Below are 25565 nucleotides of genomic sequence, written 5' to 3'. Positions count from 1 at the left end.
ATTATCCCCCTATGAAACAAAGAAAACCCTGCACAAATCAATAGCGGCTTCAAGTCTCTCCCGTATTTTCAGCGTATTACCAGAAGCAGCCTAAAAACCAGTGGCTGCTGAGCTGAAAACTAACAGGGTGGAAAACGTTACCTTAAACAGATTCTTGGTCTCGACCTGTTTTCAGTTATTTTCCCTGATTAACAATACAGCAATTAATCCACAAATTACTTGATACATATAGCCGGTTCTTCTCATTTAGGCCATCAGGCAAGTATAAAATCATTTTTATTTACACGGCAAAACTGTACACATTTGATTGACAGTATTTAAAATTGTGGATAGATGTACTTTTCATCTTGCACTCACACTCGGACCATATTCATGGCACAGAATGCAATTTAGGCTAAACAATCTTCAACAGCGGATTTTTTTGCCTTTATGATGTTGCGCTGAAAGCTGATGCGGTAGTTAACAGAGTGCTGTTTTTTTTCCATTAAGTGAAGGCCTACGATTAAAACTTTTTTAAACTGAATTATTTGAATATTTAAAAATAGTGTTGAAATACAAACTGAATATTCAGGTCGTCGGCACGCTTTTTAGCCAAGGAAAATTAATGAAAACAGACTGAGATCAGTGGCCATTTTAAAGAGAGGCCATTTTTTCCACCCCATCCAAGGCTAGACATTAACTTTCTGTGGCTCACCAGCCACTGTGGCTAGTGGATTTCCAAAGTCATTAACCCACTCAGCATATTCCCCACGTGCATGCAATCGATTTATTGAAATAATTCAGGCTAAGTAGCTCAAGTAGGGCACAACCGGCAGTGGCCCACGTGGGAATTGAACCTGCAACCTCAGAGCTATCAGTCAAGTTCCTTGACCAGTGTACAATATGGTATTGCAATTAACACTTTTAGTACAAGTACACTGTGCTTAATGGTACTTTCTGAATAGTGCTGCAGCATTTAGGCATGTTATACTGTATTGCTTTTATAGGCCTGAGGAAGACCCATTTTTGGGTCTATACGTCACATTAACAACACTGTTAGCACAGTAAGTGTGTGCTTCTATATTATTTCCCTGGACACTGTAAACATTGCAATTATATATTTGCACCTGGCAAATAAATGTAATTTATTTGAAAATGAACTGTAAATCTCTGTTAGGATAGATGTAACGAGTGTGTGCGAGTCCAATTAAAACCACCTGACAGCAATTTGCCACCCAGACGAAGAGTTAACAGCATTTAACCCTATAAAGTGTACTCCACCCTGCTGCTTCCTGCAGGTCGCAAGGTTTATTACAGATGCAACCAAATGCCCATTTCAAATGGTTCAACCGCCACTGTTCATCACCGCGGTATGTTCAGTGTAGTTAAAAGATAGCAGAGCAGCACTACACTGGGGACCTGTATTGCTCATATTAGCGATGTTCCCAATAATGAACACTGCCTGAGCAAGAGGTCCCTTCTTCAGGCCAAACGGTTGTTTTTCCCAAAAATGCACAGTAGTACTTCCATGTCTTAGGTAATTGCTTAAGCGCATGGTTGGAATGCCATTTCATAGTGGTCACATAAGTAATTATTTAAAGGGCTAATCCGTAATTTTTCTGTTTTTCTGGATTTAGTGACATCTGTGGTGACTGGTAGTTCCACTCGAAATGAAGCTACACCCCAAACAAAATGGCATGGTTGGCTTTGGAGTGTAGCACTAGGAGCACATTGTGCGTTTCATTACCTTACAATACAATCCAGCTGTATCATATTTTTGAGAAAAAGACTGCCTAGAGATGATCAATAATGTGGTCCAGCACAGTAACAGTGAGCAACATATAAAACCCAATTTTTCACGATTTAGCATTTCCGTCGACAGCATCCCCTGCTCAAAATATTAGGTAGCATTACTTTGGAAAATAACTTATTTAATTTGTGCGAGCTAATACAGCCAAAATACTTGGCCTCATTTTGATATCAATACTATTTACAGCTAAGTTAATGACTTATAGACTTATAGAGTGCTTTGTATGCGTGGGGAACTTCACATTTGAGTACTTGAAAATGCATTTTTTTTTTAGATAGTGTATAGAGGAGCAAGTGCAGAATGCAAATACCATAAATTGAATGGACATTGTTCCAAAAATGGCAGTTTGATAAGGTATCAAATATGGAATTTTTTAATGAGACTAAATGAAGGATTACAGCTTTAGGTAGGCGTCCATTTTGAGTGAATGGGACCTGCAGCGGTGCACACAGCGGTACTCACTGCCCACGAGGCTGGCCAGGGAGGAGTCCAGGTCGCTGGCCAGCAGCTTGCCTCCTGGGTGCAGCGACATGGTCAGGGCCTGGTTCTGCGTGGGCACCGAGGGCTTCAGGAGGTCCCCTGCCGGGTCCGAACCTGGGTGGGGCGGAAGGGGCGAGCCGGGGTCACACACCCTGACGCAGCAGGTGCTAGGCAACACGTTCTAGGCAGTGCGGCAAAATGTTCCGCGTACCATTTAACGCTTTCCAAAGTCAATTTATTAGCTGCACCACGACGAGGATGTTTCAACCAAGTCCTCAACAGGTCTTCTAAATGTTTGTGGCATGGTGAAGAAATTGACATTGAGAGCATTAAACTGTGTTCGGGATATTTCCCCTTCTTACAATTTACTTTTGGACCTTTTCGAGCGCAAAATACACGGCTTGATAAAACAGCCCACAGCACGGGCTTCAGGCTTAACAGGAAGGAAGAGGACCAGATTCGTTTCTGAAGAACCCCACCCCCCAAGCCCAGCGCTGACGTGACGGATTGCCGCCATGCAGTCGGAGGGCTAATCGAATGCACTCACGGGCCTGCCACTTACAGTCAGCGGCCTGATTGCCCCCCTTATAAACAGTAATGGCCAATTGTGCAGAGTAATGTGCTCTGAAAACAGCCTCTGTCAGGATTCATTCTGACAATCATGCACCTTACTATGTTGAGCCGTGCAGTGGCTGGGAATTCTGTGGTACAAACCCACCTGTCTCACACACACACACAATCATAAGAGAACCATGTTTTTCGGAGGAAATGGTAGACTGCTTCAAGGTAGACTTCTGACACAGGCTGTGCTCATTAACTCTGATAGGTGGGTTTTTTACCACAGAACCCCCCAAATCCACCACATTTCCTTCTGAACTATCAGGAAAAATGACGGTGAGTAAAAAAAAAAGAAAAAAAAAAAAAGAATAAATAAATAAATAAAACGGGCCCAACTCACCAGTCAGGGGGAAACACCAGCAGGAAGCACAGATAACCAAACCAGGGGAAAAGACGAGAAGAGAGGGAGAAGGAGAGAGAGAGTGCGTGTGAGAGTGAGTGACAAAGAGAGAGAACTGTATTAGTAAAAGCATGGCTCACTGGGTCTTGTCCGAGAGCTCTTTAAGGGGAAGCCAGTGTTATTATGAGACGGCAGGAGCTTGGGCAGGAACGCCTGACACTCTCGTTGAGCACGCAGCACAATCAACACACCGCAATCGAGGTCTGATTGTGTTGTGACAGGCTATTTCTGCGAAAAACATGCTGGATTGTGAACCCGAGTAAACAATGCTTTTTGCCTGCACTTCTGGACGGCTCTTCAGGATAAAAGCCCCGCCACAAACAGGCCGCATCGTTAGTACAGGCAACAACAGCTGCGGTTGTGACAGTGAGCAAAGTGTTAGCGACGGCAGAAGAGCATTCTCCGGTTAGAACGAGGCACGGCCATCTGACGTTCATTTATTTTACAGGGCACTTGGCGAGTGTTCTTTGACTTTTTTTTTTGTCTTTTACCAGACGTGGGTGCCGCGTCGTTATTGGTGACTTTACTCCCGAACACGGCATCGAAATCTACACCCATTGAGGGCAGGGGAGCAGGCGGTGGGGCGATTTCCATACCTGGGGGGGAACGGGGGGGGGGAGAACAGAACGTGTCACAACTGGCACTCCCCCAAATCAGTCTTATTCTGCTTTCATAATCCCACCTTTACATCTCAACGTTAGCTGCAAAATTCACCCTCTCCCACAGGGATTCTCCCTGCACTTCCCCTCCAACACACCTTCAGGTCCAGGGTTTGTGTAGAAATACTAATGAGTCTTCATAACGTTATTTTAAAATGCATAAATGCTTATGTCAATAAACTGGCAAGTGCTCCTGCGTTTTCTGTGTCAAACTGATCTGTCCAATGCTGCCACTCTCCACAGGACGTACATCGGCTCTGAGTGTAGTCACAGAGCTTCTCTGAAACTGCGACAACAGTAAGCTCCTGTGTGCACCAGCACAGGAGACAGGCAACAAGGCCCTGACAGTGCTACAGTACTACATCCCTGATGAACATAGATGCACGCAGTCACACAACAGTAAAATACCGATTACAAAAAAAACACAGCCAGACAGACGCTGACACATAGACGGGCACATGTATGGGCAAACAGACAGACGTGTGAGTGAGGGGTCTGGTGGGCGGAGCTCACCTCCCCAGGCACTGTTAACGGTGGAGATGGTGGGTGTGCTCTGTACGGTAGGGACGAAGGCAGGCTGGAGGTCAAACAGGTCGCTGGTGAGGTTTGGCATGCTGCGGGGGGGAAGGACAACAACAGCCGTAAGGCACAGCGGGTTCCTCCACTCGCTGTGAAAGACCAGCCAATGTGCAGGAAGCCTCTCCAGTAAAAACACACCCAATACAATACATCCCTTTACAAACAGGAACAAATTTGCTTCACATGAGTGTCCTGTTCATTAAATAAATGACAAATTATATAAAGTTCCACTTGAAGAGAACATAATCTAGCTAAAGAAAAACGCAGGGTTTTTCCTGGCTGAAATAGCTTAGCGTAACAGCGACTGTGGTCGGGCCTGCTTTACTGCCACCACCAGCTCAACGCGGCATCTCCCTGTAGTTAGCTACACGTAGCATGTTCTACATGTAGCAAGTTCTTCAAAGGGGCCACCACATTGCATTGAGATGTAGGCTATTAAAAAAATTAAACAAGTGACAAAGATTTAAAAAACTGGAACAATTTTTTTGAATTTTTTTGAAGTTCCAGAATTTGGGGGAAAATACAGCCCATAGGTACTCAAGGACTTACACACTGCTTGCACCATCCATTCATAATCAGTGTTACTTGAACCTTAACATTAAAGACTTTTCAGAATGTTATTTCTCAGTTCAAACTGCAAATACAGGAAAAACATGCTAGGTTAATGATAATACAGTGGAATCCACTTTATTGCATAATTTGGATGTTTGCATTGAATTGCCAAATCCCGAACCATTTCCCATTCATTCCCTTGTAAAGAGATCACGTATTTGCACGAACCAGTAAGTTTTCGGATATGTCCATGGAATTATGTCCCATGACGTCGCATAATGGTCTACAAATATACGCTAAAAGTTGGTAGAAATAAACTGACAATTGCCCTATAAAGCAGCTAAAAACAGATAAAACTGAGGAAGGCAGGCGGTGGATCACGTCGATAGCGGATGCCTGAGGGGCACGCGTGGTGGTTGGCACTGTCTACAGTCTCATTCTCTTAAGCAATTAAGCTGATTCGACTGTCGTTAATTTAGTGTGTCCAAGGTTGCACCTAAACTTGGAAGCAGTCAAAACTTATCAGTATCATTCACGACCAAATAGTACCAATAAACTCGCAGATAATTTCTAATTGTTTAACAAGTGCCTCGTGTGCAATTTCTCCTATAGGTGGCTTAGGAGGCTTGAAAAAACACTTGGGCGGCCCGTCTAAGACATTTCGATCCGGGAAAACCCCTGAAATAATAGGTTTGGAAAACAGAGCATTTTCTCTGGGACAGGATTTTAACACTGTCTTATAATCTGGGCCTTCATTCGCTAGCTCTTCTGAAAGGTCCATGCAAAGATGATGAATATATCACATATACACACACACTCTCATTCAAATACAGACTCAGACACACACCAAAAACACACACAAACACAAAAACACACACACACACACACAAACACAGTGAAGGCTTAGCTAGCTAGCTCAGTGTACCTGTTGGTAGAGGGGGCAGGGCTGGTAAAGAGGTCCATGCCAGAGCTGGTACCATTGGCACTGCCCATTGACTGAGTGCTCGGGGACACGGTGGGCGTTTGCATGCCGATCTCCTTTAGCCGCTGATCCTGCAGGACAAACACAGACGCTTACGTCACTTTAAAGGTCAAGAATATAATAACAACCCGCAACATCTAATCCTTCACAGTTTACACTAAAACTCAAAACAGCAATTTAGTGCATTTTTACCACTTTCCCAGAATGGCTTGCATGTTGCCTGTATTTTTATTAAGCCTGGCATTGCATCATTTTGAATGAGCTAATAACAATGTTGTTTTCTGGGTGAAATGGGATACACTGCAAGCATTCATTATTGCCCACGGCAACACACAAGCACCCATACTTATACACACATATACAGATCTTAACTTCTGTTACCCTTTAAATGTTTCCAATGGTTAAAAATGATCCATCTAAACGTTTAATGATTTTGTGCGTTTAGAAATCATCCAAAATTGATATCATGCATCGTGGTGTGGATTCAAGCATAAGGAATTTTGGGCTAGGCGAGACTGAAGGTCACACAGGCCATCAACTGCTGTCAGTCAGGTGTGGCTCCTGCACTACCAGCTTTGCCCTATGGAGGGAGCCTGTGAGCATTAGAGCAGAGGGACCGAGGGCTGGCAAATATCACTGTGCTGGGGTCCAAGACTTTAGAACAGTGGTCTCCAACCCTGGTCCTGGAGAGCTACAGGGTCTGATGGTTTTCATAGTGACTCTGCACTTCATGAATCAATTAGAGCAGTTGATTACACAGTTAACTCAACTCACCTGGTGTCTTGCGTCTCAATTGGGTGCTGATTTTAAGGTGAAAACAAAAACCAGCAGACCCTGTAGCTCTCCAGGACCAGGGTTGGAGACCACTGCTTTAGAATGTAGGAGTTTGGCTAATGTTTTATAATGTCTCTGCACTTAATTGCACAGTTGAACCAGTTGATTACGCAGCTCACCTCACCCAAATTCAGAATTGGTTGATCATTTTAGGGTGAACCTAAAAAACCAGAAAACCACCTGGGTGGTTTTTACAGCAGCACTGAAGCATTTTGGTTAAGGAACTGGGCTTATAACTCAAAGTTGGTACGACTGATTCCCACACCGCCTCGTCCAGCCCCCATCCTGCACAGAGCCCAATCGTGTCGACCGTGACATCGCTGCGCGCTAACACCAACAGTGTGTTTACGGGTATAGGATGTCACACTCTAAAACAGGACATCCCTCTTAATGTTTCCATTACTGAGCAGGGAAAATGGAGGATATTATGGAGTACATGAAAGGATGTTTACATACAAGTGAAATCAACTCCGTCAAAACTGAACAAGCAAGATTCAAGGTGATTTAACAAGAGCTAAAAATTGTGTTTAGGGTATTTAACAAGCCTGCATTTGAAGCTGCTCCTTTCAGAGATTAAGGTAATCATACAATGCATTGTTAAATGCCTTTTTATTACTATGTTCTTAAAAGAGATGTGAGCACACAGTAAAATGACTCTGGTTCATTTGCTTTTTTTGTTAAGATATGGCCCTACATTCAAATCTGAAACTGACTTGTATTTCTTTTGCAGCTACTGGCACTAGGGTGCAGCAGTCTTGGAACAAGCTAGGCTGTGACATCACCAGGTCGGTTTGTCTCTGCCGCTCAATGTATTGCCATTGCAGGACTGCTGACTTTCAATGAACTGAGCAATGAATCGTGAGGAAAAACAAAACAGAGACCCCCAAGGAGGGTCCTCTTGTATTGCCCCGGGGATGCTCAAATAAATGGCGGAGAAACTGGACTGAAATCATATTGAGAAAACGCCCTGTGGCATTTATTGCTCTCTGGCCTCCTCTTGCACTCTGCTGTTTTCAATTGGAGTACTGCCAAGTGTTTGCGTTTGTGTGTGCGTGCGTGTGCGTACCTCTGTGCTTTGCTGCTTGGCTAGGAATGTGATGCGGGCTGGGTATGAGTTAGAAGGCGGTGTCTTGAGAGGGGGTGAGGGGGAGTCTGGGATGAGGATATGCATCACTGCCAGATCACAGCTCTGTGTACGTGTGTGAATTGGGTTTGTATGGTTTATGAGGCCAATTTACCGGAATACGGAACCAAAACCATCGGGACATAATTCCTCAATTCCGACAATGTAAAAATCACTCATGAATGAAGGAATGAATAAAAGAAAGAGAGACTCAAATCTTTACTGCGCCAAAGAAACAAAAACCTGAGCATAAACTTAAAAACACAAAATGGAAATGCACCATCTGACCGGCCACCGATCATTATCGGCGAATAATGATGCAATCGGCCATCGGCCAATAGTCTGACAACAACTGATGGCCAATTATGTCCTGTCAATCAAAAGGAAAAAATAGTCCATTGTTTATTAGTATTTCAAGAGGTGGTTCTCATTTGCCCGTGAGATACAAAATAATTGCACTTTGTTTTCCATATTCAGTATTTCCCCTATAATTGTACAGACCTGGTGGGCTGCCACACAAAAAATAAAATAAAATAATGGCAGATGGCAGAAGGCAGAAGGTTTGATCTAAATGGAGTGATGGCTTATAGCCTTATTTTTCCAAAATGGAATTTCTCGATGTAATTGTGCCGCCGTGGGAACACATTTCCCACGCTTGCGGGTCAGGCACTCTTCATGGTAAGAAGAAATTTTAGGACGGCGCTTCCAGCATTGCTTGTATCAAATGTGCTGCGATGGTAACCGCAATAGATTTCGCTTGCATTCACCTCTGTCCAGAATGTAAACTAGTCAGGCATTCTTCATGGTTAGAAGTGATTTACAATATGAGCATGGCCAAAACAAGAAAGAACTCCAACACAATGGACGAATAACCACGTATTAAACATTTTTCTCCTATATTTATGTTTTATGAAGGTTAGAGGATGTTAACATTAATGCACAAAGTTAATAAAACCTCCAAAGTAATGCCAGGTGTGTCCGTATGTGTCCTCCAATAGTATTGCTTCAGACCCGGCAACTCCTTGGCATTTTAATTTAATCTAATACAAATTACTTTGAATATATTTTTACTGAATGCTCTAAAAAATATTGTCACAAGTTTGTAACATTCTTAAAGATGCTCTGTAGGCAATTGTGGAGTCTTAATTAGAATGTGGCAGAGGATACACAGCTTATTTTTATGCAATAAACGCAGTGTATTAAGCTATCCTTTTCTTGTGGTCATTTTTTTAAGTATTGAATATGCAGAGCAAACAAAATTTGAAAGCAAATAAAAATTGCAGATTGCCTGCAGCACCGCCCGACCTGGTCAATACGCCACCCAGCATGCCTTGTCTGTTTATCGGTTTTTCAGGGTGTGTGAGCGTGTGTGCATGAGCGTGTTCTAGTACAGTACGTGAGCGAAACTGGTTCCCACCTTGAGGGACTGCAGCCTGGTCTGCTCCTCCTCCAAGGCCAGGTGCTTCTCCTTCTCGTCCATGCGGCTGAAGGACATGCCGGTGTTGGAGAGGGAAGACACGGCGCTCGACAGGGTGCTGGCTCTGCGGGGGCACACCACACACACATACAGACACACACACACACACACACACACACAAAACGCTCAGCCTGGTGTTTTTCCACTGGACCCAATCCCAACCTGCAGTCACTTCAAAGGGGGAGGAGTCAGTCACAGCCTTGCAAATGGCTGTTCTCACATACAGGTGCTTTGCCAGGCACCGAAAATGCTCAAACCTCCAAATGAGCCACATTTCACAAGCACAGACACCAGCTTGCTATCCAGGGCACTGGCATCTGCACAGTATGGCACGGCGCCAAAGCACCATGTTCCAAAAGGGCTTCTCAACTGCTCTACAGGCCCTGCCCTGCAGGTGGCGCCCTTCGAGGTGAACTCTACCTGCTGGCTGCAGAGAACTCCTTGGTTTTCTTCCCCTCCAGAGAAGCCAGGTGCTGCTCCAGTGCTTCCAGCAGACTACTGGGGGCCTGTGGGGTGAAGCGGGGCAGAGGTGAGGAAGGTCACAGCCCACGCATGTAAAGGGCTTGAGGCCTACGCGCCTCACGCAAAACGCCACTCTCCCAATAACCATGGTTACATGCCCTTCGCATTAGCTTATCAAGCTCCCAGGAAAAATGTACAAAAAAGTCAAAGGAAAAGTGGTTTGAGCCCAACATGCACACTTCTCTTTTCTTACAAGCATACACACAGGCATGTGAAGTCATATACTGCTTCATATCCAGCAAATGGGACGCTCCCGCCTTTAATGTTGACATAACAGGAAGGGCTTTTCTGCTGAGCACACAGGCCTGTGTATATGCTTTCACATACAAAAAAAGCACATCCACAATATGTTTACATACGATTAGCGTTTGGCTTCCATTTTCTTCCGTGGTCTTTTTTTTTTCTTCCATTTTTTTCCTTGTGGGAAATCACATCACTTCAATAACCCACACGTAGGTTGGGCGTTTTAAACGCTTATTAGCTATAGGTTTTTGCATTAGGATGAACATGCTCAGTTTTGACGTCTAATCCACTTCACATAGTTATTTTTGCCACAAAGACTCTGGAGGCCAAACAGCAGAAAGGACGGATTTCTCAGGTACTGGGAAAGAGGGAAGAGATCACGGATGTCCTCCTACTGAGAAATCTAATGAGCACAGAGGGGAGAGCTACGTGGGGGAAAAAGTCTGCGCTCCAGCGACAGAGCCGCGGCGCTACCTTCCAAACGATACTGCGCGTAGGCAAAAGGAAAAGCCTCACATTCGCTAATGAGAAAATACAAACTTACCTCTATGCTAAAAGCGTGACGTTACGGCCAAACTAGCCTTCATCGGATAAAGAACATTATATGTGGTGCCGAAACATCATGTTTTTAAAAAGTATGTTTGTATCTTCCTATGAGGGAATGTCGTACCTTACTTTTAACCTACATAAAGTAAGGAAAGTAATTTCTCCATAAATAAAATTAATTAAATAAATTATTAATAATAATAATTAAAATAAATAAATAACCAGACAAAAGAACAGAAAGGAGAAAAGTGCCCTGCTCAAAAACAGAACCATTCGGCTGCCCTGTCTGCAGCTTGATGCTTCAGACTAAGATACTGACGCATTTCTGCTGTGTGTGCTAGGTGGTGCTTGCGTGTCAATTTCAGAGAGATGATAAAACAAACTTTAAATAAATCAATTTCCTCACCCATGTCATGTTACAAGCCAATCTGTTTGTCTACATACACACACGATCCGCATATGCGCAAACATCTGGTAAACGCATCCTAAAGCAACCTTACACAAGGTATGCAATTTAGTTGGATTTTAAAAAAATCACATCATCACACTTTGTTGGATAAATAAGATGAGATCTACCGTAGACTGTGGAGGGTCAACTGAACTGCATCTTTCAATAATTACAGGTCTTTCTCCTGTAGTACACCACCTGGTACGCTCTTAAGTTGCTTTCAACCCTTAATCCTAGATTGCTGAACAATGCACTTTCAAATCCTTTATGAATTAAAGAGCCTGCCTGCCTGACCACTTCTTTTTTTAATGGAGAGGGCTACAAATTGCATCTGATAAGACACAATGCTGCAGTGTGGAGGGGAGAGGCCCTGACCTGTAGCTAACACAGAAGTAACCAGAGGAAGTGCGTGTGTGAGAGAGGTAGAGAGAGAGAGAGAGAGAGGAGAGAGGGGTGTAAATCTGTAGGGTGAATAGGGAATGGCAGCGTTTTGAATGGAGCAACATGGAGAAATTGAGATGAAATGTACACTGACCTGCGTTAGATCTGGGATGTCACCCTGATCAATCCCAACTTGCTGTGTCACAAAAAAAGGGAAAAACGGAAAAAAAATAAAAAATAGAAAAGAAAAGAAACAGAATAAAGGAAGGGGGAAGTGGGGGAGAAAATAAGACAGGAAAAGAATATAACAAAAGGATCCATTACTCCATGCAGTGACTGTAAACGAAACAACAGAAAAAAGGGGTCTTTGCATGCTCACACACACGCACACACACACATACACACATATACACACGCGCACACACACACACAACTGGAATGGGGTTTTGCACACAGAAATGCCTTGGACTGTTGCAGAACTATGGGCCGGGCACAGAGAGATGGGGGATGTGACCGTGGCTTGAGAAACATCCAGAAATAAACACTCAAATAATGGTGACTTAAGGGGGAAAAAATGCACAAGACACACGATGGTAGACATTTTTTTTGAATGTGTGAACCCTAAAAGCTAACTCGTCTTTGGATAGATCCCCCTGCCCTCCTACAAAGAAAGCAAGTTGGTACAATAACACTTCTAAATAACAGATTTTTCAAAGCGTGTCCAAATGAACATCCGAAAAAAACCATGGCACAAACGCAGCTAAAAGCTGTTCAGAATATTATGCGTAGATTCATCATTTTTTCACTGAGCAACAGACAGACAGAGAGAGGGGGAGAGAGATAGAGAGGGAAAGAGAGGGAGCACTGCGGACTGGGTGCTCAGTTGTCTTTATTTTTTTAGAGAAGGGGAGGGATGTTGCAGCTGTCTGACGTCTCCAGCATTTCGGGAGGTATGAATACGAGCGGTTCTTGTACCCGGGAGAAATCGAGGTAGGACAGCCCAGATTCAGCCAAAAAACAAAAAGGACTACAAGATGACTAAAAGATTAATATGACCGGGCCCACTCAGTCAGTTTAAACTGACAGATATGAAAGCCCTGCCAACCACACCCACACACAGCCAGCCAGGGGATGTTTCTCCTGTCTAACAGTGTTGATATGCAGGAGGAACAATGTTTCAAAATATTTCCCACAGCAAATAATTTATTATTTCTAAGCTAGCCAAAGTAACTTTATCAAAAGTGGAGGAAAAATGATTGGCTATTTTTCAACTTTTATGATCCTATGGCAAAGAAAACAAAGTGATAGAAACGATGCTTATAATGAGAGACCCCCCAGGGTTGGGGTTGATTCCATATTCGGTGAACTAATTCAATTCAAGAATCACAAGATGCTTATAATGTTCACGAAAATTTCAATTTCATGAAATTTTCCATTGATTTTGCAAGTTGACTGAATTGAAAAGGGCAACTGGCCCCCAGCCCTATCTACCATACCCTCGCATGATTAACAGGGGTCTTCTAGTACAGTGGAAGGGCGTGTTTTTCATTGCAGCACGCGATGAAGGGTATCAGGCACCTAACAGTCAACGAAGACAAGCTTACAGAGGGGCCTGCTGTGCCAAATGACTTCGGCACTCCTGTTTCCCAGCAACCGAGGGACAGGGCCCTCCCGTGGTCTCAGTGAACAGGAGCTTAGGATCAGTGAAAACACTCCATAGACTAATATACACAGAGGGGCAGCTACGCATGTTCCAGTATTCTGGTATATTTTCCGTGACTGTTCAAAATTTCAAGGATAAATGTACGAAAAGGTCCAACGGTCAGGGAATTGAGCTAGCGTGCAAGTGAGAAGGCTACTGTGTGAGGAAGAAAGCTAGTGTTTTGAGGAGGAAAATGTACAGTAGCTTATTGTGAATACTTTTTATGCATTTGGGAAATTTCCCATGATTTCTCAAGGCATAATATTTGGCGTAATATTTGAGTGCTTCCAAGACTTTCCAAAATTTACAAGGAATTTCAAGGATGGTGGGACCCCTGAGTATAATTTGTAAGCAGAATACTCTATATTCACAACTCCTGTGCTAAAAAAGAAATACAATGTAAGTACAGGTACTAGAATTAAAATTAAGAAAAATCAAATGGGTAGAATGTGACTCCATCACAGACACAATACACTGTCTTCCTATCGATGCGTGACAGGGACAGTCACATAGTGTCCCAGGGGATATAGCCTTTCATCACATGCCAATCTTGCTGAGGTGAACGGAGATGAAATACTGGCTACGGTCCAGGCCTACTCAAGGTGCAGGAGAAGCTCATGGAAGAGAAAAGGTGGATGTGTCACCTACTCTATGCTATAATACTATATGCGGTTAGAGATCCGATCGTGGCTGTCGGTGGTGTGGATGCTGGTTTTAAGGGTGAAAAAGTGGGCGGAAAAAAAGAGAGGGGGACCCTAAAAAGACAGTGCTGCACCAACCCCGTTCTCACAGTCAACTGAAACAATTTACCCTTCCTGTAAAGAATTTTATCCTTCCTTGCACCTGAACCGGAAAAAGAGAGCGTGAAACTACCTCGGCAACTTTGAGAAACTCGGACAGCTTTGTCATCCTGTAGAGAAACTTCTTATAAATGTCCAGAGCATCTTTACATTGGTTCTTCTTCATATCAAAATATTTCTCTTGAAGGGAAAAAAGAGAAAGAGAGAGAGCCATTAAGAATGCAATAACAGCAAAATATGTTCAATACACATTTCCAACGTGCAATTACCTGAAAGTTCCTTCAGATAGACAAGTACCATAATTAAATTCAGCAACATAAGAATAGCTTCCTCTTCCAAGAAGCCGATGTTAGGATAATGATGGTCTACAATGCATTTCTGAGTCTGAAAGCACTCCAGTTATTTGTAATATGCAGCCACGATTTGCATCCTTATGTGTTCAGCCACCACACTCAGTACATACACAAAACATATACATTCACTTATAATATGAGGTCATTTCCTTGAGCTGTATTTTCTTTATTTTATTTTGTTTTGTATTTTCCATTTTTGAGGCATTTAGATTTTAAACAATACTTTAAGTCATGTAACTGTCCCCAATTACCTGCAAGTACAGCAGAGCTTTTCCTTCAACAATGTCATAGACAAAAATACAGAAAACACTCTTTTAAATGAATAGCCAGGCATTTCTCATTTTATCAAAAATAGACATAAAACACAAAAAATACTGAAAAATGTATTGGTGTCAGAAACTTTTATCGCCATTTTAACAATAACTTTAACTGTGCACGTGTCCTTTTCATACAAAGTTTTTTATATCCGTTATGCAGATACCCTTCATACAAAGCTTTGTGGAATTGCTTAATGTGTAATGATTAAACAGTAAGTGCACTGCACGGGCCAGGGGCTGTTCTAGCCCAATGAAAGTGCACGACTGTCCACCTGGGCTCCTTACCCAAGAGGTTGATGACGCCCTCGTTGTATGCTGCGAAGAGGCGGATCGAGTCTTTGAACAGAAGCATGAAGGCAGCATTGATGACCCCATTGGTCAGCTCGTTGGGGTTGGCCTGGGAAGGGAGGGCTCAAAGGTTAGTTTGGAAATCTGCTACAGGATGTACAGGACGAGGGGAACAATCTGTGATGTTCAAACTTCCAATATAAAACAGCCTTTGGTTCGTCATATTTATGTGATAATTCATATTCCATATAATTTCTATTTAATCTTTATTATTTTCTTTATTTTCTCAGTTTCTTTATTCTCTCTGTTTTTTTGTTCGCATACCAAAAAATAATTTGACAAACTGTTGGTGAAGAAATGATGCAACAGTTGAATTTATTTGTACATCCAAAGTCAAGGATGAATGTTGACTGAATTCAGGCCAATGGGTCTTCCAACTACAGCAGAGTAAATAGTGTAGAGGCTGGCTGTGGTTAAAAGAAACAGCCATTTTTTTGTGTTTGCAAGGTGGGAAGAGAATGCATTTGTTTTATACAGGAGAAAAGCAAGGAGGAGGAGGTTGGAACCCAGGTACGCAACTTAACAGTAAGGACTTTGCGAGGACTACTAAAGCACACAACTATTTTACTTTTTTTTTTTTAAATCACTCTGATGAAATCATTCAAATCCATCACTCTTCCTGCAAGAATTTATTTTACCACAGTATTGACAATGAATGCGTAGCACCTTTGGTCTGCAGTAAAATTGATCAAAACTTCTGATTTTCTTCAAAAGAAAACAAATCAATAAAGTAATTACTATAAAATCTATTTAAACTGCATAACTGCGCTTGCTCTTTGACAGATGGATTTCCTGTAGTCAGCATTTTTTAAAAGTTGAGCTGAAAGTTGAGAAACTAGTAAACAGGTGATGGGCATAATCGACAAGGCCTCGCAGATCAAAACATTGCTTGCGCCATTAAAAAAAGCATTATTTGCATCATTTTGTGAGCATTTAATAGTGTGTGCGCATCTGTTCCCCTAAAATGTGCTAACGTTCTCAGGCTTGACGTTCTCAGCACTCCTACCCATAAATCCCAGAGTTTCAAAGCGAGCGCTCAGTACCTCAAAGTCCAGCAAGGCGTCCAATTGGTTCTGGATGATGGGGAGGGTCTTGATCAGCTTCTCTGTGCTCATAGTGCGCATCACTCCATCAATCCTGTCAGATGCAAGCAGCTTTTCAAAAGTCTACATATATATATTGAAATATACTTGTATATTTGTATATACTGTACAAAATCCCAGAGAGGAAAAGGGGAAAGGGTTCAAATTCACTCCGGATGCAGTAATGCTGATCAGAGCAAAGCTCTTAACAGGTCTTTCTGAAGGGAAGCTGGGGAAATCAGAGTGGTGGTTACCCTCTCTTCATCTTGGTAAAGTCCACAGCCACCAGCCTGTAGGAAAGCGCCTTCTCGTTCAGATATCGGCTGTAACGCCTGATAAAGGTCGACATGTCATATCCTGGAAGAGACAACGCATCTTTCCTTAACCTTACGCAAATACTGGCTTTGGACATATTCACTGCGCAATGCTAAGCTAGTCCTTCGGTACGCCGTCACATTGAAGTCCCATTATCCTACCTTGCAATGCGCCTTTGTCCAAGAAGTTGCTGAGGTTAAAGAGAGTGTTTCTGGAGGCCAGGTACTGGATAAACCGCTGCGAGGGACGAGCCAAGGAAGAAAGGAAAAAGGAGGGGGGGGGGAGGGAACAGATGAATCTTTCTGACTGGCGATCATGACTCCACAACTTCGGTGGATAAAATGGAAAGCTAAGAACACACATTTTAAAATCAACCAGGCAGCAAAGCAAGGGGAGGAAAGTGCGTCATGAACTGTTACCGCTACCGTTATCGGCATCTAACAGCACATTCTAGTGTCCTTCAAACATTCCCAAACGCAGGAATGGAAAAGCTCCGCCTCTCGGCTCGGCTTCTGAGGCGGAGGGAACGGGGGGCCAGGAACCCCACAGGAAAACAGATCAGTCCCGGGCCAGCGGGAGGCGAAAAAAAAAAAACGTTGACGAGGCGGAACTCTACCCTCCCTTCAAGCCCAACACGGAGCCTCGGTCTACATCTGAGGACGAACGGGCTTCGCACCAAACACTCTGTAACGAGCGTGAGGGGACGGGCTCGAGTTTCATTTTCTGACTGCGAAAGCTCCGCTCTCGTCGGCCACCTCCGGGGAAAGGGGGGGAAGGACGGCAAGGTTTTTAGTGCTTTGAGACGGGTCCCCCAGCAGAGGAAAATGTGCTCGGCGAATTGGGAGCGTTTTTGTAATGTTTTCCGCCTCCGGTGAAGGAGACAAGAGGTCAAAGCACTCTGCCTGAGAAACTGCTTCTGGTGTGTGTGCACCATTTTTTTTCTTATAAACTCCTAAGAGGAGAAGGCAGGCGGTATGGCCACATTAAATATCCCGAATGGAGTTTACGATCTTCTACAACGTCCTTTAAAAACAGCGCTGTAGTTCTCGAGAGGTCACGGAGGGACGCTAGGGCCAGGTGAGGACAGGACATTTCAAATTCCTGAAGAAATCTCAAACCTTCTATGCGGGAGGCGTGAAACGAAGCTTGGCTGCTTCTGTGGTCAGGCCTAACCCTTGAAAGGGTCAAAAGCAGTGCTCGAATGCTATGCATCCGATAGACTTTGTGTGATATGGAGCACCTCTTCACCAAACGCCGTGACACCTGTGTGCTCCATTCCCTCCCTGCCCATCATGCCTTGACCCTTTCTCCCATTGGTGGGCTTCTGAAGGTCACGCCCATCGGGAGGCTCTCCTTACTGCAGTCTGCCCTGTTCTGGCCTCACATGACAGGTTACTGAACGTCTCTTAACGCCTTTCAACAGTGTGCTTAAACTCTGATTGGCTTCCGTCTGCTGCGAGTCCTGCCCACTGGAAGCCTTCCAAAGTCTAAAGTTTTTATTCTCTTCAAGGGTTTCCGGGAACACCCAATCTAAACACCCCGGATCTGCAGCGAGCCTCCGGTCAGGCCTGCGTAACGCTGAAACATTCTGCCCCGCTCGTAAATCTCATAGTCATCCTGTCCTCGGTCCTGTTCTTTCCTTGCGTGCGGTCTTTGACGCAATTCCACTCCTGCAGCGTCACTCTCCCGATTCTTGAATTGATCTGGGACAGTACAATGACTCAGAATGACTCAGAAAATAATCGCATTTCTCACCTCGCTCCAAACCCCCCCTCCCTCTCTCTCCCGCTCTCTCTCTCTCTCTCTCTTTTCCTCCCTCTGTCTGACACACACTATGCAATGTTCTACGATCAGCACTTTCATCAGATCACAATCAGTTCTTTGTCCACCGACTGTCTGACCAGCTTGGCCCAGAGGACTTAGCCAGTTACTATGTCTTCTAAATCAAATAATAATAATAATAATAATGCAAAATGCTAATTGTAATCACATAACCTTCATGCCAAATCTTAACTTAGCTACAGAAAAATAGTTTGCCAATGACAATGAGGTCAGAGTTATGACTATGACTATCAATTATAAGGAGCTCAAAAGCTCTGCACCATTTCCAGGCAGCAAACAGAGGGGGGGGCGCTTCTCTCCTTGCTCAAGCATAAGCAGGCTGGAGGACCCCAGAAGCGCCCGTAATGCCCCCCACACAGGAGACAGAGCACAGGGCTCCCCCCACCCCCCTATTTACCCTTCTGTGTCTCTGTTTGTTTTCGCTCAGGGGCCCGTCTCCACCTGCGTCGCCGGAACCTTCCGCCGAAAACCAGATTCACCCCCGCGGTTTTAGGGCGGACAAAGGATGCTAAATCTGAAAATCCTGAAAGCAAGAGGGGGGAGCACTGTGTCGGCGGGGAGGGGGCGTAGCCAGCGTGATGAAAAGCCCGACGCCGTTCGCAGGAATCGTGCGGCACCCGGCTCACCCACGCCGGCGGAGTCCGCGCGCTGAACCGTCCACAGGCGCGTGTCCACACGAATCTTCAGCGGCCAACAAGAGCCTTCGTCCCTAACAGAGCCTTGCCACCCAAATATAAGAGAGATAAAACACAACACACCGCAGTTTTACCCACAGAACCTTGGTTAAACAGATAAGGTAATGCTATTCAAAGAAACTGGGTAAATAATCGCCTGTGTTCATTAGGCTCAGTTGACAGATGCTACGGGTTCCGATGAGCAAACAGGACTAAACGAATGCAAATGAGGACAGAGATCAAATCATCAGATTCACCTTTCTGCTAGCGGAGCGTTATTAATTTGCAGTAAGTGTAACCTAATGTCACGGTTACTTCAGGAACCTTTGTTAAGAGGCAATGTCCTTGGTAGGCTTGGCTGGGGATGTCAGATTTATTAATCCTGAGGGCCTAGAGACATCCTGCTCGACACTGGGTTTGAGTACAGAGGGGGGCTTTGCTGTAGAATCCCAATCGTGCCAGCGCCGACTGTAACCAGCGGATAATAGCCATAGTGCTGCCTAAGGAGAAAGGGCTTCGGTCTTCACTGTTTTCTCCATCTCACTGTTCAAGACCAACTGCGGTCAAACAGGTAGCTACATGACTACAGCTTACCTTATAATCATACCAGCTCAGTCAAAAAAAAATGAACATATTTATTCATATATTCCTAACACTATAAAATTAATTTTACAAATGTATTCCAGTTGGCTGCATAAATTACGCACCTTCAGAGCAATAATGTTGATCTTTCGCTTATTATTTCTGACTACAGCAGCAGTAAGAGGAGTAAGAGTTCTCAGTCTGCCTGTCTGGTTGAATAGAGTTCCTGTGTAAGTGCGCTCACCTCGTTGCCGTACATCATGAGGTGGTGAGTGGTGATGAGCGCTTTGAAGACCACCACCCAGCTGTTGTTGGCGGTCCTCTCGAACAGCGTGTCCGCCAGCTGGGGAATGCTCACGTTCATCTCGTTGGTGCAGTGGATCAGGTCTGCCGGAGACGAGCACAAACACGGTGAGGGGCTCTGGTTCTACCTCCATGTTCCAAAAGCCTCAAACGCATAGGCTACCTTTAGCCATACTATTACAAACACAGCACAGGACTTTCACCCTAACCTCATATTGTATGTTACTGATCCCTCCACCTGTTAGAAGGTTAAAACAGTTTCTTTAACTAGTTGGCTGTCTTCTCACATCCAGAACCCAACACACCTCTTAGATTTGGAGTGTGTCTTCACTGTGTTGACAGTTGGTGTGGCTACCCAGTGATACAAACCATGCCATTGTGACACACTTTTCAACGATAGGAGACATATCTATAACATTTTTGCCACCTTTTTTTATATATTTTCAGGGGACAGATACAATTACCATTAAAAATCTATTTCAGGGTGAAATTCCCCTTTAAATGGTCTGGAAATGGACCTCTCAACATTTCAGTTAGTTGCTTCAACAATAAAAGGGGGACCACTCCATAATATTTCATATTGGTGGATATCATGCCAGCCTCAAAAAACGCTGTGTGTCAACCAATCAATAGCAGGCCTGAGCATTTTTTATTTTATTTTTATTTACAATGGTGTCATTAAGGGCCAAAATAGAACATAACCAGATCCAGTGGGTACATAATTATGAATGCACTATATATGTAACTATGTCAATGCAACATGTCTGGGTTCCAAGCTAGTGTTTCCATCCTATCAAGTAAACATACAAAAACAGGCGTGTACTAGAAATATTGCCATGCCAATTCATCTTGTGCTTGGAAGTCAATATTATGCTCCTTTTGCTGGTGCAAGACTGCAAAAACACATCACTGATAACACTGGATTCAGCTAGGAGGAGAAAACGCTCAGACAATCATCGGACAATAATTCCATTACACTCCCAGCAACGAGTACATTTAGAGCCCTATCTGTGTAGAAGACCTGCCAAATTACATTGCAGTTGAAAAATATTGCTATTCATTTTATCAGTCCTGGCCTTCACAGATATGCCTGATTGTAATCACTTCATGTCGTACTCTCTTAGCAAGCCGATTTCCTCGCAAGGTACAGCTCCGTTTAAAAACAGCTTTTGACTGGTGTAGGCAATAACATGAGCTCGATTCGCATTATAAACCAGTAAGTGCTGCAAGCCAGCGGACTGCTCAGGCTCATTCATGCAGATTTATTTTGCTTTGACTCTGAGCAAACCAAGCAACAAGGGCCTGGTATTTCGCACACAGGTACCACACTCTCACATTGCAGTCCCCAACAATAGCTCCACACCGAGAAGAAAAATGCAACAGAGCACCCGTGCCCGCCTCCTTCGTCTATCTTACTGTACGAAAGAGGAAGAAAGGGGATTCTAGGATAGACTGGAGAGATGCAGGGATGTGGAGAAACCCTTCAGCTATGAAGCCACCCTTCCCCCACAAGCACATGCACCAGCATTCCCCCAGCCCCATCAGGGCAGCGCGGTGTGGTGCACAGACTTGGTAATAAAGGAGGTGATGCTTCATTACACCACTGGGTTGCCTCCATCTTTACAATGGAGGCATCTATAGATTTCTACAACTGCCTTTCAAGGTGAAGCATGATCCAGCTCAGGATAAAGGGCAGAAAAACCTGCGTTCTAAGGCTGGCGTGTGTCGACGCATCGCTCAGGATTTGCCGTTTTGCTATCAGAATCTCACCACCCTCTCTCCCCAGCTCTCCACTGCAGTCCTGCTATTTTCCTACAGCCAGCACATAGCTGATTGGGCCCTTGGAGACAGAAAAGAGTCTGATTTAATGTGGGGATGTGTTGATTTAAACAGTGTGTGTAGAGGGGAAAGAGGGGAAAAACCGCAATATGTGGATGCCATCGATCACAGACCAGTTAAAGCCAGTTATTTCACGGGGAGGGGACCGAAAGCCTGGCTGAAATAGCAAAGGCTGTTGTGTTTGAGAGAATGTGACACATTTATCCGGACGATCTCGCACTGCCGCGGCATTAACGGTTCCCCCCGGCCCGGCCGTCTCGCTGCGGCGCAAATCTGCCCGCTAAAGATGCTCGCCGCAGCGCCCGACCGCCGCCAACGCGGTCAGGGGCAGGGGTTTGCTCACACAGAGGCCTCGGCGGCGCGGAGCGGCACGGAGCGGCGCGCGTCCAGAGACCCAGGATAAATAATTCAACGCAGGAGGACAATTAAACAGCGGGGGAAAGTAGCGTTAGCGTGGGGAGGGGGGGCTGTGAATCGTACGCCGTGCGGTTTTTTTTACCCCCCCGTTTCGGGCCCCGTTTCACACTATGGTGTCCGTTGTCGCACGCGGCAGAGAAAAGGCCAGGCTTGGGATGCCGTTCAGCCTCGTGGTGCTGGTCGGCTCTCCGTAGAGGGAGAGCACGTCCTGACGGCCAGCTCGACGGGCGCAAAAATGACAAACCGCTCTTAGAGGAGAGATCAGAGAGGCAAGCTATAACCACTGCCAACGTAGCCGACAGACACAGCCCTTACCGAGGAAAAAAAAAAAGCTACTTGTACAACTATGTACATGTTACATTGATATTAAAATTACTTCTACTTTAGAAGAAAATCAATTTTTAAGGGGGTGTTTTACCTCGGTTTACCAAGCAAACACCAAGTGCTTACCAAGTGTAGGTCAATGATAATACAGAGGAATCCACTTAATTGCACTATGGCACTATTCGGGTATTTGCATAGAACTGCCAAACCATTTTCCATACATTCCATTGCAAAGAGATTGCACATTTGCATAATCCATTATCGCATATTTCTGATATTTTCACGGAATTCTATAATAATAATTCTTCTAATAATCTATAAGCATACCCCAAGAGTCAGCAGATGCCTCATATTGGGTGACTGGATGAATACATTGGGAATCGGTGATGGATAAATTTATTCTGCCGATTTTTTGCCAATCTAAAGTCGTATGCTAGCCCAACCAGCATCTAGTATAAACCACTATGTTGGTCTGTCAATCTGTCTGCTTGCCTGCTTCAAGCTGAACCACAGGTGAACATACGCAGCATTGTCACTGCTGATTGGGAGATTGACACCGCTGATTGCCACGCTATCTAATCTACATAGGGTGGGTTCCAACCGCTTTTTTTTTTTGCTTCCTATCCTTGCCTCCTTTTCTAGCATGGAAGGCCAAATGGGTCAAAAATACATGAAATTAACATCAGGAATCATGCTTTGCGCTCATTCCATTTGCTTATTTTATCCTTTCCTTGCTCCTAGTATCCGTAAAAGGATGCAAGGCAAGGAAATTCTTGACCCATCTGGCGACTGTTGCAAGTGAAAGCTGGGCCTTAATGTCATAAGGGCCTTGTAATCAGCAGCATTGGGTATGTCGGAATAAGGGAGCAAGCAAAATGATGAAAAGCAGGAATACAACAATTATGGTCCGTTACCGCGGTACATCATCATTACTTTAAAAGAGGAACCTAAATTAGAGACATGAAAAAAAATGAAAGAAAACTCATTGATGCGAAACACTAAACACAGGATGATGAATGTGTCTATGAATCAATATAGCCCCTTGAGACTCAAACTTGTCTATACATCTACCTGTAGTAGAAGTTCCTTCATTCCAGAGGAAATAAATGTCACTGCACAAAACATTAAACTTAGCACTTTGCTATTTCTGGCTGTAGCCCATTCTAGAGAAGAAAAACACACTGTTGTGTCCAGGGCAATGAGGTCTTTTTTTTTTTTCTTTTTTTTTGTATTTAGGCTATAGGCCTTAAAAGGACAGTCAAATAAATACTGCTCGACAAATTACAGGGCCGAGCGTAATGCTCACTGAACTATAGTGAGCATTACACTTTGCAAGAGCAATTACCATTAGGGACTGAAGCACACATATGTAATTAATGTCAGTTTCAAAGGCTTCCGAAAGCTGGCACAAAACAGGGAGGAGTTACGTTGAAGTGAGAAACTCGGTAAAACCGAAGCACTGAGGGAAGTCGCTTACAGCCATTTCCATTTTTTTTTTTTTGCACTTGAGCACTCTCTACTCTTTGGCACTGAGCACCTGTAGAAAATAAACAGAACATTTTGTTATCTCAGCTATATGAATTCCTTTTTTTTTTGGTGTGAGTACCTCTGATGTGAGACAGCATGCGAGTTCTGCCTCTTGCAGCCAGTCATATGGAGCTAGAAAGTCGACATGCTTTTCCAAGGTATTAAACCCCCAGATGATTTTTCCCATTGCATTTTGCGGAGTGTGGATGTCCCCCAGGTCTGCTGCTCACAGAAAATTGCCATTTTTATTTGCGTTTCTCTAGAACAAGCACATCATTTGGCACGGGAAGTCTGGTATCGCAAAGATGCTGATAGTTCTGGTTTTGTTATTTAAAACGGATTTGGTGCTACAAGCCATCCAATATTGCCTATTTCTTGTCTATGAGTTCTCGGTAGCAAGCCCATTCTTTCTGGCGCAACAAGGTTTTTGGCAATAAAACCGAACCACAAGACTGTCTCTGTCTCAAATGGGGCCAATGTGCTGACTGTGAGGTCCAGTCCAAGACCATAATATGCACAACCTAGACCAAGAGAGCATCCTGACAGGCACAAATTCCCTCAAGACCAAGACTTTAGCTCTGGTACATGTTCGAGTTTTCACCATTCATTTAAATGCACACGTACCTTACAGAGGACCCTTAATGACTTCCTGTTTTGGGGTCTATAACGATCCTACGATCTGGATGTGCAGTACAAGGTTGCTGGCAGGATGCAGCTGGTCAGTGGCTCTGCTTCCAGGAAGCCAGGTGTTGACATTTGCACCTGGCCAGGCTGCAGCACTCTGAGTCGCTCACAGCTGTTCCTTCTTAACTTGCTACGAACGCTGAAGTCATTTTAATAACTCATGGTACAAATGACCAACCATTAGGTCAATTAGGACCTATTCCACCCACGACACTTGGCTGAAATGTTCCTTTAACAGTACTGTTATCACCATCTGTCAGTGATACTGAAGTCACTTATATAGACACACACACACACACACACCAGGGTTTTCTCTGCATTGAAATGTCTAAGGCAAGCCGGCCTAGTGTTTTTTTCAAGCCGCCCATAGGAGAAATCGTGCAACAAAAAAAGGAGTCTGCCATCAATCAGATTTTCGACAGAAACCATATCCCTATTTAACAAAAGCTTGCCACTGCTTCACTCCTGCCTATTCTAATACATTACAGATTTCTAAAACATATTTCAGAAACGGAACCATACAGTTTTGTATCAAAACCAAGTGAAATTCAGTCAGTAAAATTAAACATTTTAACGTTTACCACACTATACTACCCCGCAGTCCTTCAACACAAAGGAGACAACTTCCCTGTTTGGACTTGTCCAGATATGTTGCACGGAACTTTGCTATCACACAACGAAAAATATTGGTGACAATCGCTACTATGACTATAGGGTCAAAAGTCATTCTAACTAAAGGTATGAAAATCACTAAAATTATGTACATGTATCTATTTTTGTAATTTGTTTTCCATACAGTACAGCACAGTTTAATATAACCAAT

General features: G+C 44.1%; 1 protein-coding gene across 7 annotated transcripts in view; it reads right to left on the bottom strand.

Annotated features, from left to right (window-relative positions):
- Positions 1-25565, bottom strand: part of LOC135262971 (phosphatidylinositol-binding clathrin assembly protein-like) — a 45794-nt gene that overhangs the window by 12104 nt on the left and 8125 nt on the right. For 3 of the 7 annotated variants that reach the window (XM_064350457.1, XM_064350461.1, XM_064350460.1), the window contains exons 2-14: positions 19893-20035; positions 16712-16787; positions 16490-16592; positions 16197-16290; positions 15091-15202; positions 14209-14315; positions 11788-11829; positions 9914-9999; positions 9434-9557; positions 6003-6130; positions 4460-4560; positions 3779-3883; positions 2252-2383 (exon numbers count right to left, since the gene is read on the bottom strand). In XM_064350457.1, coding sequence (XP_064206527.1) covers positions 2252-2383; positions 3779-3883; positions 4460-4560; positions 6003-6130; positions 9434-9557; positions 9914-9999; positions 11788-11829; positions 14209-14315; positions 15091-15202; positions 16197-16290; positions 16490-16592; positions 16712-16787; positions 19893-20035 — 1353 coding nt within the window. The remainder of the gene's footprint in view (positions 1-2251; positions 2384-3778; positions 3884-4459; positions 4561-6002; positions 6131-9433; positions 9558-9913; positions 10000-11787; positions 11830-14208; positions 14316-15090; positions 15203-16196; positions 16291-16489; positions 16593-16711; positions 16788-19892; positions 20036-25565) is intronic. The other 4 variants (XM_064350463.1, XM_064350465.1, XM_064350459.1 and 1 more) reach the window with 3 other exon arrangements.

Source organism: Anguilla rostrata, chromosome 9 (assembly GCF_018555375.3).
Source record: "Anguilla rostrata isolate EN2019 chromosome 9, ASM1855537v3, whole genome shotgun sequence".
NCBI classification, from domain to species: domain Eukaryota; kingdom Metazoa; phylum Chordata; class Actinopteri; order Anguilliformes; family Anguillidae; genus Anguilla; species Anguilla rostrata.
This window is presented reverse-complemented; position numbering and strand designations above follow the sequence as displayed.